The 15,507-nt window shown below is 36.9% G+C and overlaps 1 protein-coding gene across 1 annotated transcript in view; it reads left to right on the top strand.

Moving 5' to 3' along the window:
* The window catches only part of CEP85L (centrosomal protein 85 like), a 173,712-nt gene that overhangs the window by 140,267 nt on the left and 17,938 nt on the right, over positions 1-15,507 (top strand). The window contains exons 9-10 of the mRNA XM_030316238.1: positions 3,115-3,232; positions 4,283-4,333. Of these exons, the coding sequence (XP_030172098.1) occupies positions 3,115-3,232; positions 4,283-4,333 (169 nt within the window). The remainder of the gene's footprint in view (positions 1-3,114; positions 3,233-4,282; positions 4,334-15,507) is intronic.

Below are 15,507 nucleotides of genomic sequence, written 5' to 3'. Positions count from 1 at the left end.
GCATGTAACTCTAATCAAAATCCATCTGATAATTCCGTGTTAATATTGTTTTACTACTTTGAAAGCCTTAAATATGCCTGGTCTACTCTTTTTCTTAGATTTCAGTGCAGAAAACATCTGATTCTGAGACATTATGGTCTTCAGTGTTTCTAATCTCTGCTTCAAAAAATTCATACAATTTTTTTTAATGTTTATTTATTTATTTTGAGTGAGAGAGTGAGTGGAGGAGAGGCAGAGAGAGAGTGAGATCGAATCCCAGGCAGGCTCCCCGCCGTCGGTACAGAGTCCACGCGGGGCTTGTTCTCACAAATCATGAGATCATGACCTGAGCTGAAATCAAGAGTCCATCACTTAACTGACTGAGCCACCCAGGTGCCCCCTAAAATTCATATACTTTTAGCTTTACATTTATTTTTCCCTTGGTTTTTGCTTTCTTGCTCTTTAATTTCCCTTCCTATAACTCCACATCTTATAGTCTATTCTCTATTCTCAGAACAGCTTCCTGACCTCCACTATTTCAACCATATGTTCTTTTTCTTTCTTAGAGAAAATGAGAAGAGATTTTATAGGGCATTTTGATCACAAACTCAAACTGTGCCATTTTATGAATAGAATTAGGAACACTTGAATATAATTAGTTTTGTTCCATTGTGTGCTTTTATATATTTAATATGATATTATACCTTCTCTTTTATTTAGATTTTCTCAAATATCTAAAAATCAAATATTTAGATTTTCTCAAAATTGAGCCTAGTCTTTTTCATTAGACTTAGTACAGTGCATTTCAGAATCCGTGTTCCATTTTTTTACCTTGATACTTTCAGAGATGTTAGCATCCCAGAAATTTTCTTTTAATTTCAAGTAGATATAAAAGACCAAATAAGGTCTTCTGTAATTCTTCAGTACTTATATAGCTATGGTGTCACTTGAACTTGGAGGTAAGGGTGTTATTTCAGTTTCCTCAGCTATATGATAAACTGAAGTTCTTGTTTCCAGAAGAACTTCAGATGTGTATGTGACTATGAATTATATCATTACATTTATCTGTGCCTATGTAATGTCTCTAAGTTTCCCACTTTATTAATATATGAAAACTCTTGGTATTTAAACATCAGATAAAATTTTTCATTAGAAGTGAAAATGTAAGTAAGATATGTGGGTGGGATCCCTAGTAATAAAGTTGATACCTTTGCTATTCAAGAGATTTATTACTTTCCTAAGTGAGCATGCTTCATAATATAAACAAAACAAGAATGTGTACATGAAAAAAGACTTATTTGGTACTTTTTCATGACACAGTATGTTGTTCCCTTCTCATAGCTGGTTCCTTTTTTTAAAGACCTTAATAGTTTTTAATGTAATTTATTTTTCTTAGAATGTTGTAACTACATAGAAGCAGTGTATTGACACTGATTTGGAGGGAGAAAGCTCATTCTGAAATAGAAATAATACACTTGTCACTTTTAGACTGAAAAAAGCAAATAGTTTTATGACAAGTAACAATATATTACAAAGCAGTGCACTGCATTCATAATACATGAAAATTTGTCTGGTGCCATTATTTAGTAACATATTGGAAGCGCTTTTGTGCCAGGTAGGACTGTGAGTTCTTTGCCCAGAATGTAGGTATGGCACTTCTTTCACTTCTTTATTTTTAGAAGAGAGAGAAAGCACAGGAAAGCCATAATACTTGAAAGAAGAAAAATAAGGGCTAGTATCCAAAATCTATAAAGAACTCACCAAACCCCACACCCGAAAAACAAATAATCCAGTGAAGAAATGGGCAGAAAACATGAATAGACACTTCTCTAAAGAAGACATCCAGATGGCCAACAGGCACATGAAAAGATGCTCAACGTCACTCCTCATCAAGGAAATACAAATCAAAACCATACTGAGATATCACCTTATGCCAGTCAGTGGCTAAAATGAAGAGCTAAGATATTGTGGTTTATATACACAATGGAATACTACTTGGCAATGAGAAAGAATGAAATATGGCCTTTTGTAGCCACGTGGATGGAACTGGAGAGTGTTATGCTAAGTGAAATAAGTCATACAGAGAAAGACAGAGACCATATGTTTTCACTCTTATGTGGGTCCTGAGAAACTTAACAGAAGGCCTTGGGGGAGAGGATGGGGAAAAAAAGGGAGCCAAACCATAAGAGACTCTTAAAAACTGAGAATAAACTGAGGGTTGACGGGGGTGGGAGGGAGAGGAGGGTGGATGATGGGCATTGAGGAGGGCACCTGTTGGGATGAACACTGGGTGTTGTATGGAAACCAATTTGACAATAAATTTCATATTAAAAAAATAAAAAAAATAATGAAAATACCAAAACCCAAACTGTAAGAAGTGTGTTTCTTTTAGTGCTCTGCAACTCTTAAGTCTGATTGTAAGCTAGAGTGGAACTATTCCGAGGTGTCTTTCTGTTTTGACTTTGGTCATTATTGTTAATGGTGTCATTCCTTTTAACCAGAACATGACTTATTCTTTCTTTTCTCAAGATTAACATGTTTTTTTCCCTTTCAATCTTTTAATATACCCGAGGGGCTTCCTTTTGTTGTTTTCTCTCTGTAATTCAAGTCTCTGCCATGAATAACAGAGGAATAATACATTGCTGCTGTTATTAATGAAGGAGAAATGTAATAATTCTACTGGTTTTGGCAACAACTATCCTTACAAACAAACTTTGGCTGAGCTCAGAATGAAGGTAAAAGACATGTATCCATATAATTAGGCTCCCAAACAAAATCATCTTAATCAAGGAATTCTGCTTTTGCAGGAGAAAGAACAGGATTTGGACTGCAGAGCTCAGATTAGGGTCATAAGGAACTTCATTAGGGCCTAAGGATGTCACACACTAAGCAGCTTTGGATTCTGGTCTCAAATCTGTCATTTCTAAAAAGATGACCAGCGTCCATTGTATTTTTTACTTCTATGAGATGTAGGTGCTCATTCTTATTCATATGGAGTCTGTAGGTCTTCATTATCACTCAGTTAAAAAATATTATAGGCCCTAAGAAGGGACTATCTTTTATGTTGAAGTCATCTACCAAAATCAGCACATAGAGTGGGTTTTCTTTATTTAATTGTCTTTCTAAAACATACAGCTTGCAGCAAAAAGTAGAAAGATGCCTTGAAGATGGAATTCGCCTTCCCATGTTAGATGCAAAACAGCTCCAAAATGAAAATGATACCCTGAGAGAACAAAATGAGAATGCTAGTAAGGTCAGTTGATGTCTTTGATAATAAATATGAAATCTGTGTTATGTTGGTTATGTGTGTATGGACATATAAGTTATAGTTACTTTATATTTTTGTTAATACTTAATAACTTAGTTTGAATGTTTTTATTTGGAAAGAAAATGACTCTTTTATTTATACTTTTTAAAATGTTTAATTTGTGCATGAGTGGGGTGGGGGGACGGGGTGCAGAGAGCAAGGGGGAGACCGAATCCTAAGCAGGCTCCATGCTGTCAGTGTGGAGCCCAATGCAGGGCTTGAATTCACAAACTGTAAGATCATGACCTGTAGCCAAGATAAAGAGTAAGATGCCTAATCGACTGAGCCACCCAGGTGCCCCTATTTAATGTGTTTTTTGTTTTTTGTTTTTTTTGAGAACAAGAGTGAGAGCAGGGGAGGGGCAGAGGGAGAGGAGGAAAGAGAGAATCTTGAGGCTCAATGCCCAGTGCAGAGCCCGATGCAGGGCTCAATCTCACAACCATGAGATCATGACCCTGAGTCAAAATCAAGAGTTGGACAGTCAATGACTGAGCCACCCAGGCTCCCCACGTTTTTTTAAGTAGGCTCCACACCCAATGTTGGACTTGACCTCACAACCCCGAGATCAAGAGTCACATACTCTACTGACTGAGCCAGCCAGTCTCTCTGAAAATGACAATTTAAGTAAATTTAAATAATTCAAATTTTTGTTAAAGCCAAACTAAGAAGAAATTATATTGCCTTTTAGCAAAACAAAAGGGTTTCTTTTCCTTCCTAAATTGTTCGACATCTGTCTCAAAGTTATTTTTATAAATTACATAGAGTTTTATCAAGAAGTAGAGGAAAACTTTTGCAGATTTATGTATGTGTGATCCAGATAATATGTCTATTTAAAGGATACTTGGTATGAATAATTTTGTAAAAAAAAATCATACCCTGATTTAAAAAAATAAATTCATTATTTCCTGTGTTTTCCTTTGTTTTCTAAATATTGGTACTTTTCAAAAACAGTGGAAAAATTTTTAATTCACACTGATAATATTTTCTGTGTTTTAGATAATAGACAGCCAACAAGATGAGATTGAAAGAATGATTTTAGAAATTCAGGTAAGGAATGTTTTGTGCATATTTTAATTTAGCTGTATGCTGATTTACTCTTAGTGGCTATATAATCTAAAAATATTAAAGCATATATGTATTTATATGAAAAGATTAATAGCACTTGAAGTGAAGTTACAAATTCTTTAATATTAATCTTTTACTTTTTTAGAATGAAAATGCTCTTTGGTAAATCAGTCATTCAAAATATTTTGAAGATTATTCTTTATTCCTTACCTTTCCTGCTTTTAATTGGGTGTAGTCTACTACTGAGAACACATTGGTTAATGTGTGATCCGATCATCAGTGATCTACTTATTAAAGATCATGGACTGTTTCCAGTCTATTGTGACTGGCCAACACTTCTCTTCCTTCTTGTATTATTCCTTCTATATTATCGAAGTATAACATGTTGTTTACATATTTGTGTTTTTACCTCCTGCTTAGTTTCCTGGGAGACTGTCATAGCTCATTTGCATATCTAGAGGTTAGAGTGTCTGATTCATAATACACAATCCAAAATTTGTGGATTAAATGGATTTTCATTTTTTTTTATTGATTTGCCAGATACTTACTGAACACCTACATCTGTGTCAGGCACTGTTCTTGGCACTGGGGATTCATCAGTGAACAAAGCAAGTCCTGGCTATTCTAGTGGGGTGAGATGGACAAAATGGAAATATAATGTCAAGGAATGATTTGTACCGTTAAAAAAGTAGGGTAGAGAACAATGAATAGACAGTGCTGCATTAGATACAGTGGTCATGAAGTTTTTCCTGAGGAAGTAATATTTGAACAGAGTTCTGGATGAAGACATCCAAGGGAAGAGCATTTCAGGCAAAGAGAGCCACCAGTGCCTGAAGGTGTCTTTTGTACTCCATGACCAGCAAAAAGGCTGCTAGTCTGGAGTAGTGCAGTGATTGTGAGGAAGAGTGGTGAGAGGTGATGGTGAAAAGTAGTCTGGGGCTAGATGTTCTTTGTATTTTATTCTGTGTATGATGGAAAGCCGTTGGACATAATTTTGCTGAATAATTTTATTTTTTTTGTACCTCCTAATTGTTTTACTTCTTAAAAATGGAAGTAAAGGGGCGCCTGGGTGGCTCAGTCGGTTAAGTGTCCGACTTCGGCTCAGGTCATGATCTCATGGTCTGTGAGTTCAAACCCCGCGTCGGGCTCTGTGCTGACAGTTCAGAGCCTGGGGCCTGTTTCGGATTCTGTGTCTCCCTCTCTCTCTGACCCTCCCCTGTTCATGCTCTGTCTCTCTCTGTCTCAAAAATAAATAAACGTTAAAAAAAAAATTTTTTTTTAAATGGAAGTAAAGAATAAAAAGATAAAATCAGTGTCAGAATTATAGATGGTATACTTTGTCTTTTGCGCATGTTAAGTGATTTATCATTTTAATCACACAGTAGGCCAGTTCAACAAGTGTGTGGGCCTGCTGGATTGGTTCACAAGGTTATACTCTTTAATCTGCATTCCTGTAGACATAACTTCAGTTGTTCTACAAACCATTCAAATCACAAAATGGTTAGGTTCCTTCAGCCATTATTATTTGATTTATTATAGGCCATAATAAAAGAAATTTATATTTCACTTGGTAACATTTTCTAAGAAATCAGTCAAATAAAAGTTACCTCCATCCAAATTAAGGACAGTGAAGATGGTCCTTTGACACTGAAATTTTGGTGGCTAAGACTTGTAAGAGTTTATTAATTCATCACATACTGTCTCTCACATTACAGATTATCAGGATGTATTTATATTAATTGAAATATGCCTTTTACTTATTTGTGGTGGCATCTTAATACAATTTATTTTTACATATCAACCAAGTCTTTTAGTCACATTTAAATATCATGACCATATATAAATGAATATGTAAAAGAATATGTAATTATATGCCATTCTATTCTTTGATCTTAACATGCTTGAGTAAACATTTCTTTATTTTTTCAAACTAATTAATGAATGAAAATCAAATTATTGAGATGCATTTATTTCCAAATATTTGGGGCCAGACAATATACTCATTAATTCTGTTGTCTTGTTTTTTGAAGCAATGAGTAAGTCATTGTGGCCATCTAGATCTATAGATCTTATATATGGTTTGCTAACAGAGACAGATAGCAAATGTTGATAACTGTCCAAGGTAGCTATATTTATCAAGATACTTAAATAGAAAATTATAGAGGATGACAAATATGCTTAAAATGATGACAAAATTTTTTGCTTTGTGTTTCTTATGAAAACTTTTGAGTTTTTGGCCCCTTACAGTTAAAAAAGCTAGTTTTTTTATTTGGTGGTTTCTGATGAATATAAAAGATGTGTTCTCTGTGAACATCTAAAAATATTGCTTATTCTAAAAAATTGATACTAGTTATTTCCCTAGCATTGGAAATCACAGAATCTTTATTATTTTTTAAATATTTTCTTTTATTTATTTATTTTTTAAATTTTTTTTTTTCAACGTTTATTTATTTTTGGGACAGAGAGAAACAGAGCATGAACGGGGGAGGGGCAGAGAGAGAGGGAGACACAGAATCGGAAACAGGCTCCAGGCTCCGAGCCATCAGCCCAGAGCCCGACGCGGGGCTCGAACTCACGGACCGCGAGATCGTGACCTGGCTGAAGTCGGACGCTTAACCGACTGCGCCACCCAGGCGCCCCACTTTTATTTATTTTTGAGAGCAAGAGAACACAAGTGAGAGAGGGGCAGAGAGAGGGAAACACAGAATCTGAAGCAGGCTCCAGGCTCCAAGCTGTCAGCACAGAGCCCAATGTGGGGCTCCAACTCATGAACCATGAGACCATGAATTAAGCCAAGGTTGGAAGCTTAACTGAGCCACCCAGGCATCCCACAGAGAGAATCTTAAAGAGAACACTTTGAGTTGAAGAAGAATTTTTGTCGCTTTGTACTATAGTTAATGGGCTTATTATCAAGTTGATACACATAATAGAGCAGTTCCCTTTAATTACTAGTTATTTAAAACTGCCTAGTCTTGGGGCACCTGGCTGGGTCAGTCAGTTAAGCCTCCAACCTCCTCTCAGGTCACAATCTTGCAGTTCGTTCCTGACTTTGAGCCCCACATCAGGCTCTGTGCTGAAAGCTCAGAGCCTTGACCCTGCTTTGGATTTTGTCTCTTTCTCTCTGCCTCTCCCCTTCTCACCCTATGTCTGTCTGTCTGTCTCTCTGTCTCTCTCTCTCTCTCTCTCTCCCTCCCTCCCTCCCTCCCTCCCTCTCCCTCCCTCTCCCCACCCCCCCTTTCAAAAATAAATAAACATTAAAAAAAAATTTTCCCCTTAACTGCTAGTCTTTTCCCCACCTGCTTACATAAGGAATGGCCAGCCTTACTTCTGTATAGATTATGATGTCCTTCCTATATGCTATAGCTGTTTTTAATTTCTTCAAATTCCTTTGCATGACACAAAAAAATACCTTATAATGAGGTATTTTAGAAATGTTATTTGCAAAGTAACACAAAATACATTATAGTGAGTGATAGTAGAGCTTTCCAGCCATTTTTTTAAACATGAATTAATACAATTACTTTAAAAAAAATTTTTTTAGAGTTTATTTATTTATTTAGAAAGAGAGGGTGCAAGCAAGGTAGAGGCAGAGAGAGAGCCTCCCAAGCAGGTGTGGAGCTTGATCCCACAAACTAGGGGATCATGACCTGAGCTGAAATCAAGAGTTGGTTCCTTAACTGACTGAGCCACTAGGTGCCCCGAGTTATACATTAAGCTATCAGTACAATATTAAATTTATTGTAAAATTTCACTGCTATTATAATTTGCATGTTCTTTGTTCATCCACAGTGCCAGGAAGTTCTTCCATTTTAGAGGGTTTAGTAGACAAAACAAATGTAGTATTAGTAGAAGTCATGTTTCACTACTTCTTTATGTCCCTGCAAACTATTGAGATGACCAAATTTGTTCAAATTCCATTTGGCTGACTTTTGGAGTATTGCATTGCCTTGGGTGTAAGCAGGTTATTCTTACAGTTTAAATTTTATGACAAAAGAGAAAAATGAAATCCCTTGCCATATTCATTTTTTGTCCAATTTATAGGAGATAAAAATAAGGCATTGTTACAGAGTTGAAAGTGCTATATTTAAAATACAGCTGTCGCTTACCACTATGTACCAGAAGTCAAATAAATACATAGCTGGTTTAGGTCAGTGGCACATTTATTGATTCTGATGTTGGGGAGAAATCAGTCTTCTCTTAATTATATTTGTTGTTGAATATATAAAGGTAGTACTTTATGTAAAAGTATCCTGATTTTGAAACTGAGTTTAGTGCTGTAAAAATACAGATTTGTCTACTATTTTGTTCACCCATCAAGGTGATGTTAACAGGCATGTAACTTGTTTATTCATTGATCCTTTAGAAATAATGCTTTTGGGGGCGCCTGGGTGGCGCAGTCGGTTAAGCGTCCGACTTCAGCCAGGTCATGATCTCGCGCTCCGTGAGTTCGAGCCCCGCGTCAGGCTCTGGGCTGATGGCTCGGAGCCTGGAGCCTGTTTCCGATTCTGTGTCTCCCTCTCTCTCTGCCCCTCCCCCGTTCATGCTCTGTCTCTCTCTGTCCCAAAAATAAATAAAAAACGTTGAAAAAAAAATTAAAAAAAAAAAATAAAAGCCAGTATATTTTAAAAAAAAAAAAAAAAAAAAGAAATAATGCTTTTGTCTACATTTATGAAACCAGTATAGCTAAACTGGTTTCAAAAACCAGAAGTTTTTCTTCTGTCAGTGTACAGTATAAAAAGATATTTTGTAATAGAACATTCCCCATAATTTCCATAAATGTGACTTCAGTCGGAATGTGAATTAGTTCATTGGGCATTGCCTTCCCTCCTATTTATTCCTTAAAAGTACATTTCACCTGTATAAATAATCCTGTTTCCAGTGAGCTGTTATCATTTTGTATAACTATTATAAGCTTTCGGCAGAGGACATACAGAATAAAAAAGTTTGTTAGATATACTTGTTTTTCCTAACATACTGAAACTGTTTTTTCACTGAAAGAGTTTTCCCATTTAAATTGACCTTCTGAGTTGACAGCTATCAATGAACATTGTAACAATAAAAGATACAATAATGCTTTAAGGTCATTAAGACTGTTCACTTTTAAAGGCATGGTTGGAACCACCAATCTCAAAACTGTAACAGCCTGTCCTATTTATATCACTTCAAGAGAACATGTTTTCACAGCCTCCAAAGATTTTATTCCAATATTTAGCAAGTCTCTCTTAAAGCCTTCATCCAGCAGGTTTTCTCAGTAGAAACAGTGGGAAAATGGATCATAAACCTTTAGAATGTCTTATAAGCAGAATTTAACTTTCCTGTAACCTAAATAGATAAATTGGTTTAATATTTTCACTTTATTATTATGTGATGTTTACCTCCTGTTTTTATGTTATCCTAGTTTTGTGATGTGACCTGACATGAAGTTCTTCCTTCCTAGTTTTTTTAAAATTTTTAAAACATTTTACCTTTGTGAAATTGCTTTTATAATGCATGAAAAGCTAAAAATATTCTGATCAGAAATTAATACTAATTTTTGAAAAACCTAGCAACCAAACAGTGTCTTTTATCAAAGGAAAAGTAGTTTTTAAAAAAATAAGCTTTCTTGCCAATGTTTGTACTTCTAAAGAGAACAGTCTTTCATGTACATGCAGGCCTGTTACAGGCACATTATAGTTGTTAATTAAAATGTGAAAAACATAAAAGAGGTGCCTGTAACTTCTGAAAAATTCTTTCTGTCTAAGGTGGGGAGCTCTGAGGCAGGAAGAGAGTCCACTCACTTGGATCAAGAAGGAATGTTCTCGAGCTTGTTGTGTGCTATGAGTGGTCACCAAAGCTGTTTGAACATTCACATTATTTAGATTTCTGGGCCCCACTGGGAACCTGATGACTCAGTATCTCTGGGGTGAATCTTGAAATCTGCACTGTTAGCATGTTCCATGGGCAGTGCTTCCTTGGCCTGGCAGCATCCTCCACTTGGTGCCACTAGGAAGTGTGGTCGGGGTGCTTGGGAGGGAGGGGGCGGGGGGCCTGGGGCTCATTGCTCCCAAAGTGGGAATTGACTGGGAAGACTGAGATTTAAAAGAAAAAAAGAGAGAGAGAAGTAGTTCTGAGAAACCTGGGTGTGTTCTCGACACATTTAAGTTGTTTTGGTAGTTCTTGCTTGTAAGCCTGAAAGTAGATCAAGAGCTTACGAACAGGAACCTGGCAGGTTGTTTTTTCTTTATATTGTGCCAATTTTTAAATAACAGCTTTACTGAGATAGAATTCACATAGTCTGCAATTCACCCATTTAAAGTGTACAATTCAGTAATTTTTAGTATGCTCAGATACATGGAACCAAGACCACAGTCAATTCTGGAACCTTTTTATCACCTCATAAACCCCCTTACCTTTAGTTGTCACTCCCTTAAACCCTGTTTCCTCCCCATCCATCTCAATCACTAATCTGCTTCCCATCTTTATAGATTCGCCTGTTCTAGACATCTCATATAAGTGTAATATGTGATCTTTTGTGACTCTTTCCTTGACCACACATTAACTGCCAGCTGATTGCTCTGTTGCTTTCAGTGATGCCCTGTGGTATAAATTGCTTCACAGACCAATGTATTCTGGTTCCTTTGGAAGAAGAGCTCCTTAGGTTAATGTTTGAGATTCTTTTCTGTTCCCAGGAGTGCTTTTCCCAGGTATTTCTTTGTCTTTTTCTCTCGAAGAATCTCGCCAGCCAGTAGTTTAGCCTGTACCTTCGATGAATCTAACAGTTTCCTCCCAACTCCCTTTTGCCACAACCTTCACTGTTTTTGAGAGTGCCCTTAGGCATGAACTTCACAGTCGGCTGCACATGAATTCAGTTCCTTTAGAGAGACATTTAGAGCTCTCTATTCTGTGGCTGGCTTCTCTCCAGGCAAAATCTTTGAGCCAGGTCAGTGCTGGTGGGAACAACGTCAAATTTCTGAGTGACTCCAGAAGGTAAACACTCGGTGGAAGGAGAGTGGGCAATAGCTCTAGATCTTGGCTTGCCTTTCCCAGTGTGGAACCCCTGCCACAGAAGCCAAGGCAAGAGCAGTCAGGTCCCCAGTACTCTCCATAATGCTGTACCCAAGGTAAAGCCTCAGTCCGTGAAGGAGCCTGGGCAGAAAGGGAGTCTCCACCTTTTGGCTGTACTGGTCTGGAACTTAGCCTCAGGTGCAGGTAGCAGAGGGCAGGAAGAGAAATGCTGATATCAGCCCCTCCTGGGAAGATAGCTCTCCGCTGGGGAGCTAGGGACAGAGAGCCCAGTGTGTTACTGGCTGTCCCAGTCAGAAGTGAAATTTCCATCTCTCTGAGAGCTGTGAGAACATAAAGATGGAGTGGGTTTTGGTTCAAATATTCTAGACTTTGCTGTTCTTTCAGTAGATTTTCTTGAATATATGTTTATTCATTTGCTGTGTGCTCTTAGGGCCATTTCCAGAAACTTTAAATGTGCTCTTTTATAATTTTCACTGAGGAGTGGGTCTGAGGGGCTCCTCATACTGTCATGCTGGAAGCAGAATTCTCAGATTTTTTTAAAAGTTAAATCAGGTAGTAAGGTGATAGTTAAAGGAATTTGAGCTATACATGGTCTTGGATTATTATAAACAAAAACCTAAAAATAGCAGTTTTAATTGTGTTTGTGTATTCCTTATTTTTTTTATCTTAGAGTTTATAAGTATTTTGAAAATTCTTAATTTTTTAAATGTTTATTTATTTGAGAGAGAGAGAGAGAGAGAGAGAGAGACAGAGACAGAGACAGAATCCGAAGCAGGCTCCAGGCTCTGAGCTGTTAGCCCAGAGCCCAGTGCAGGGCTCAAACTCACAAACCATGAGATCATGACCTGACCCCCAAGTTGGACACTAATCGACTGAGCCACCCAGGCACCCCTGAAAATTCTTTTTATTAGTATGTAGGAAGGAGGAAAAGGGATTTACTATTTCTCCACAATTAGGCTAAAGTGAGAAATGGAGCCCCTAATAAGTGCAGAGGTATCAGTGATGATGCTGATGAGGAATATATTACGTGGCACAGAAACTGTGCTTCTGATTATATTTACTATTTCTAAACCTCAATAGTAAGCTTACAAGGTAAGACAGAGCATCTTTTTATATATGATATAGCCAAGATTTAAAGAGATATGCCTAAGGTCTCAGCTCCAGTTCTAATTCCTGTCTGACCTCAGTTTGTGCTCTTGGCATTGCTCCTGGCTGTTTCAAAGGGAAGCATCCCAAGAGAAAGGAAGAAAGGCACAAGAGGTTAGTCTGATATCTTCCTTATGTAAGCCTTAGGGGAAAGACTTGTTTTAAGGGTCTTCTCCAGGCATGAAAGATCTTAAGCTGGAGCATGTCAGAAAACTAGCCTTGTAGAAGGCACCTTGTGTTCAGTTGCCTAGAAGTAGAATTTGGAAATTTTGCCTCCATAGTGAAATTTTTAGTATATTACACTCTGCAATATGGTAGTATCATTAGCTCCTTGAGATTAAGTAAAGTGCCTGGTTTTGTTTTCTGATATATTTATTTAAGAGTTTTGTAATAGGTGCACTATGCTCTTTGAATAATCCTTATCCAAATGAACACTAGTACAGTATAGTATAGCCTAGATACTCAGTAACTATTTTTGAATGAATGAATATAGCCTTTTACTTAAAAACTAAATTGGGTTTTAGTTATTTTCTCATCTTTTTTTTGTTCAGTAACTTTAACTGAGTTTCTACCGTGGGCCAGGCATTCTTCTGGTGGATAACTAGAGAACAAAGCAGACCAAAAACCTTTGCCCACAAGAAAATTAAACCCACAGTGCTGAATTGGAATAGGCTCTTATTTTTGCCAGCTTTATTGAAGTATGATTGACAAAGTTGTAAGATATTTAAAGTGTACATCATGATGATTGGTTATAAGAAATGGGCTCCTTTTAATAGTATAAGAAGAATTAGTGGTTATTGCATAAATATTTTGTACCAAGTGAAAGTCATTTAGGCTTTTGGTTTTAAGCAAAAAACCAATTCACTTTAGCCTAAGCAAAAACAGAACCACTGTGTAGAAAGAACGTAGCGATACTGTGGAACCCATCAGAAGGAATAAAACCAGGCTTCAGGAAAGAAGAGGCTTTGTTCCTTCTCTCATTGCATTCTCTTCTCTCTGTGCACACAGACTCCCTTTATTCTTTAGCTCACATAGCAGAATATAGTTGTCCGCAGCCTCTTACATTCTGTAGTTCATTTCCAATCATGAAGAGATGAACTCCTAGACTCTGCATCCCAGGTTCTCAGGTGTGGTTAAGCGTTCACTCTGCTTGATTCAGTGAGAATCCTGAGAGGTGCAGAATTCTTAAAATATGGCTGCTTGTGACTTGTGGGATTTGAGACTAGGCAGGCACCCAAAATGTCTGTATACACACTGCATAATTTTCACAATACCTTACAAGTTTGGAAATTCTTTCTGATGAACTTGGAACCTAGAAAGGTTGAATAACTTATCCATGGTTGCACAGCACATAAGGTGTAGACCCAGAACCTAGTTTTGTGTTACTACAAAATCTTATGCTGTTACCATTAACTCTATACCTTTTTTTTTTAACTGTTAACTTATTTTTTATTCAGATATATAACATATTAGTTTCAGGCGTACAATCTAATGATTTGTTATTTTATATATTGTGAAATGATCACAATAATCTACTTTATGTCCATCACCACATAGTTTACTTTTTTTTTTTTTTTGTGATAAGAACTTTTAAGATCTATTCTCTTAGTAATTTTCAAATATAACTGTAGGCATCGTGCTGGACAGTACATCCCCAAGGCCTTATTTTATAACTGGAACTTTATACCTCTTTACCCCCTTTCCCTAATTCCACTCCCCACCCCAACCATTAATTTGTTCTCTGTTATCTCTGAGGATTTTTTGTTTTTTTTTTTATTTCATAGGTGAGTGAGATCACATGGTATTTGCCTTTCTCTGTCTGACTTACCTCACTTAGCATAATGCCCTCAGGGTCCATCTACCTTGTTGCAGGTGGCAAGATTTTCTTGTTTTGTATTGTTGGATTAATATTCCATTTGTATAAACCAGATTGTATATATCACACATTCTTGATCCATTCATCTATCAGTGGATAGTTTGTTTCCATGTCTTGGCTATTAGAAATAATGCTGCAATGAACATGGGGGTGCAGATATCTTTCTGAGTTAGTGTTTTTCAGAAGTAGAATTGCTGAATCGTATAGTAGTTGTATTCTTAATATTTTGAGGAACCTCCATACTTGTTTCCGTAGTGGTTGCACGAGTTTACATTCCCACCAACAATGCACAAGGGTTCCCTTTTCTCCACATCCTCACCAGAGCTTGTTATCTCTTGTCTTTGATAATGGCCATGCTAACTATGTGAGGCGATATCTCATTGTGGTTATGACTTGTATTTCTCTGACAGGTAGTAATGTTAAGCACTTTTTCATGTACCTGTTGGCCATCTGTATATTTTCTTTGAAAAATGTGTATTTAGAATTTCTGCCCATTTTTTAAATTAAAAAAAAATGTTTTTTTGAGAGAGAGAGAGGACGAAGAGCAAGGGAGGGGCAGAAAGAGAGGGAAAGAGAGAATCCCAACGTGGCTCCATGCTGTCGGCACAGAGCCTGATGCAGAGCCCGAACTCAACAAAACGTGTGATAATGATCTGAGCCGAAATCAGGAGTCAGAAGCTTAACCAACTGAGCTACCCAAACGCCCTCGTTTTACTTCATTTTTTGTCAGATTTTTTATTGTTTTTGTTTGCTAATTAAGTTCTATGAGTTCTTTGTATATTTTGGATATTAACCGCTTAACGGATATGATTTGCAGTTATTTTCTCTGATTTGGTAGATTGCCTTTTCATTGTATGTGTGTGTGTGTGTGTGTGTGTGTGTGTGGCTATGCAGCAGCTTTTTAGTTTGATGCAGTCCTCCCATCTTTTTATATTTTTGTTGCCACTATTTCTTTTTTATCTTATGTATCCATTAACAAACTATCACAGTTAGTTGTTTCTACTACTTTTGTGTTTTAACCATCATACTAGCCTTATAAGTGATTAACCCACCACCCTTACAGTGTTATTTTGAATTTTAGTATATATTTACTTTTACCAGTGAGATTTATACGTTCACATGTTTTCCT

This window comes from Lynx canadensis, chromosome B2 (genome assembly GCF_007474595.2).
Source record: "Lynx canadensis isolate LIC74 chromosome B2, mLynCan4.pri.v2, whole genome shotgun sequence".
Taxonomy (NCBI): Eukaryota; Metazoa; Chordata; class Mammalia; order Carnivora; family Felidae; genus Lynx; species Lynx canadensis.
The sequence above is the reverse complement of the archived record's forward strand: the minus strand, read 5'-3'. Positions and strand labels throughout refer to the sequence as shown.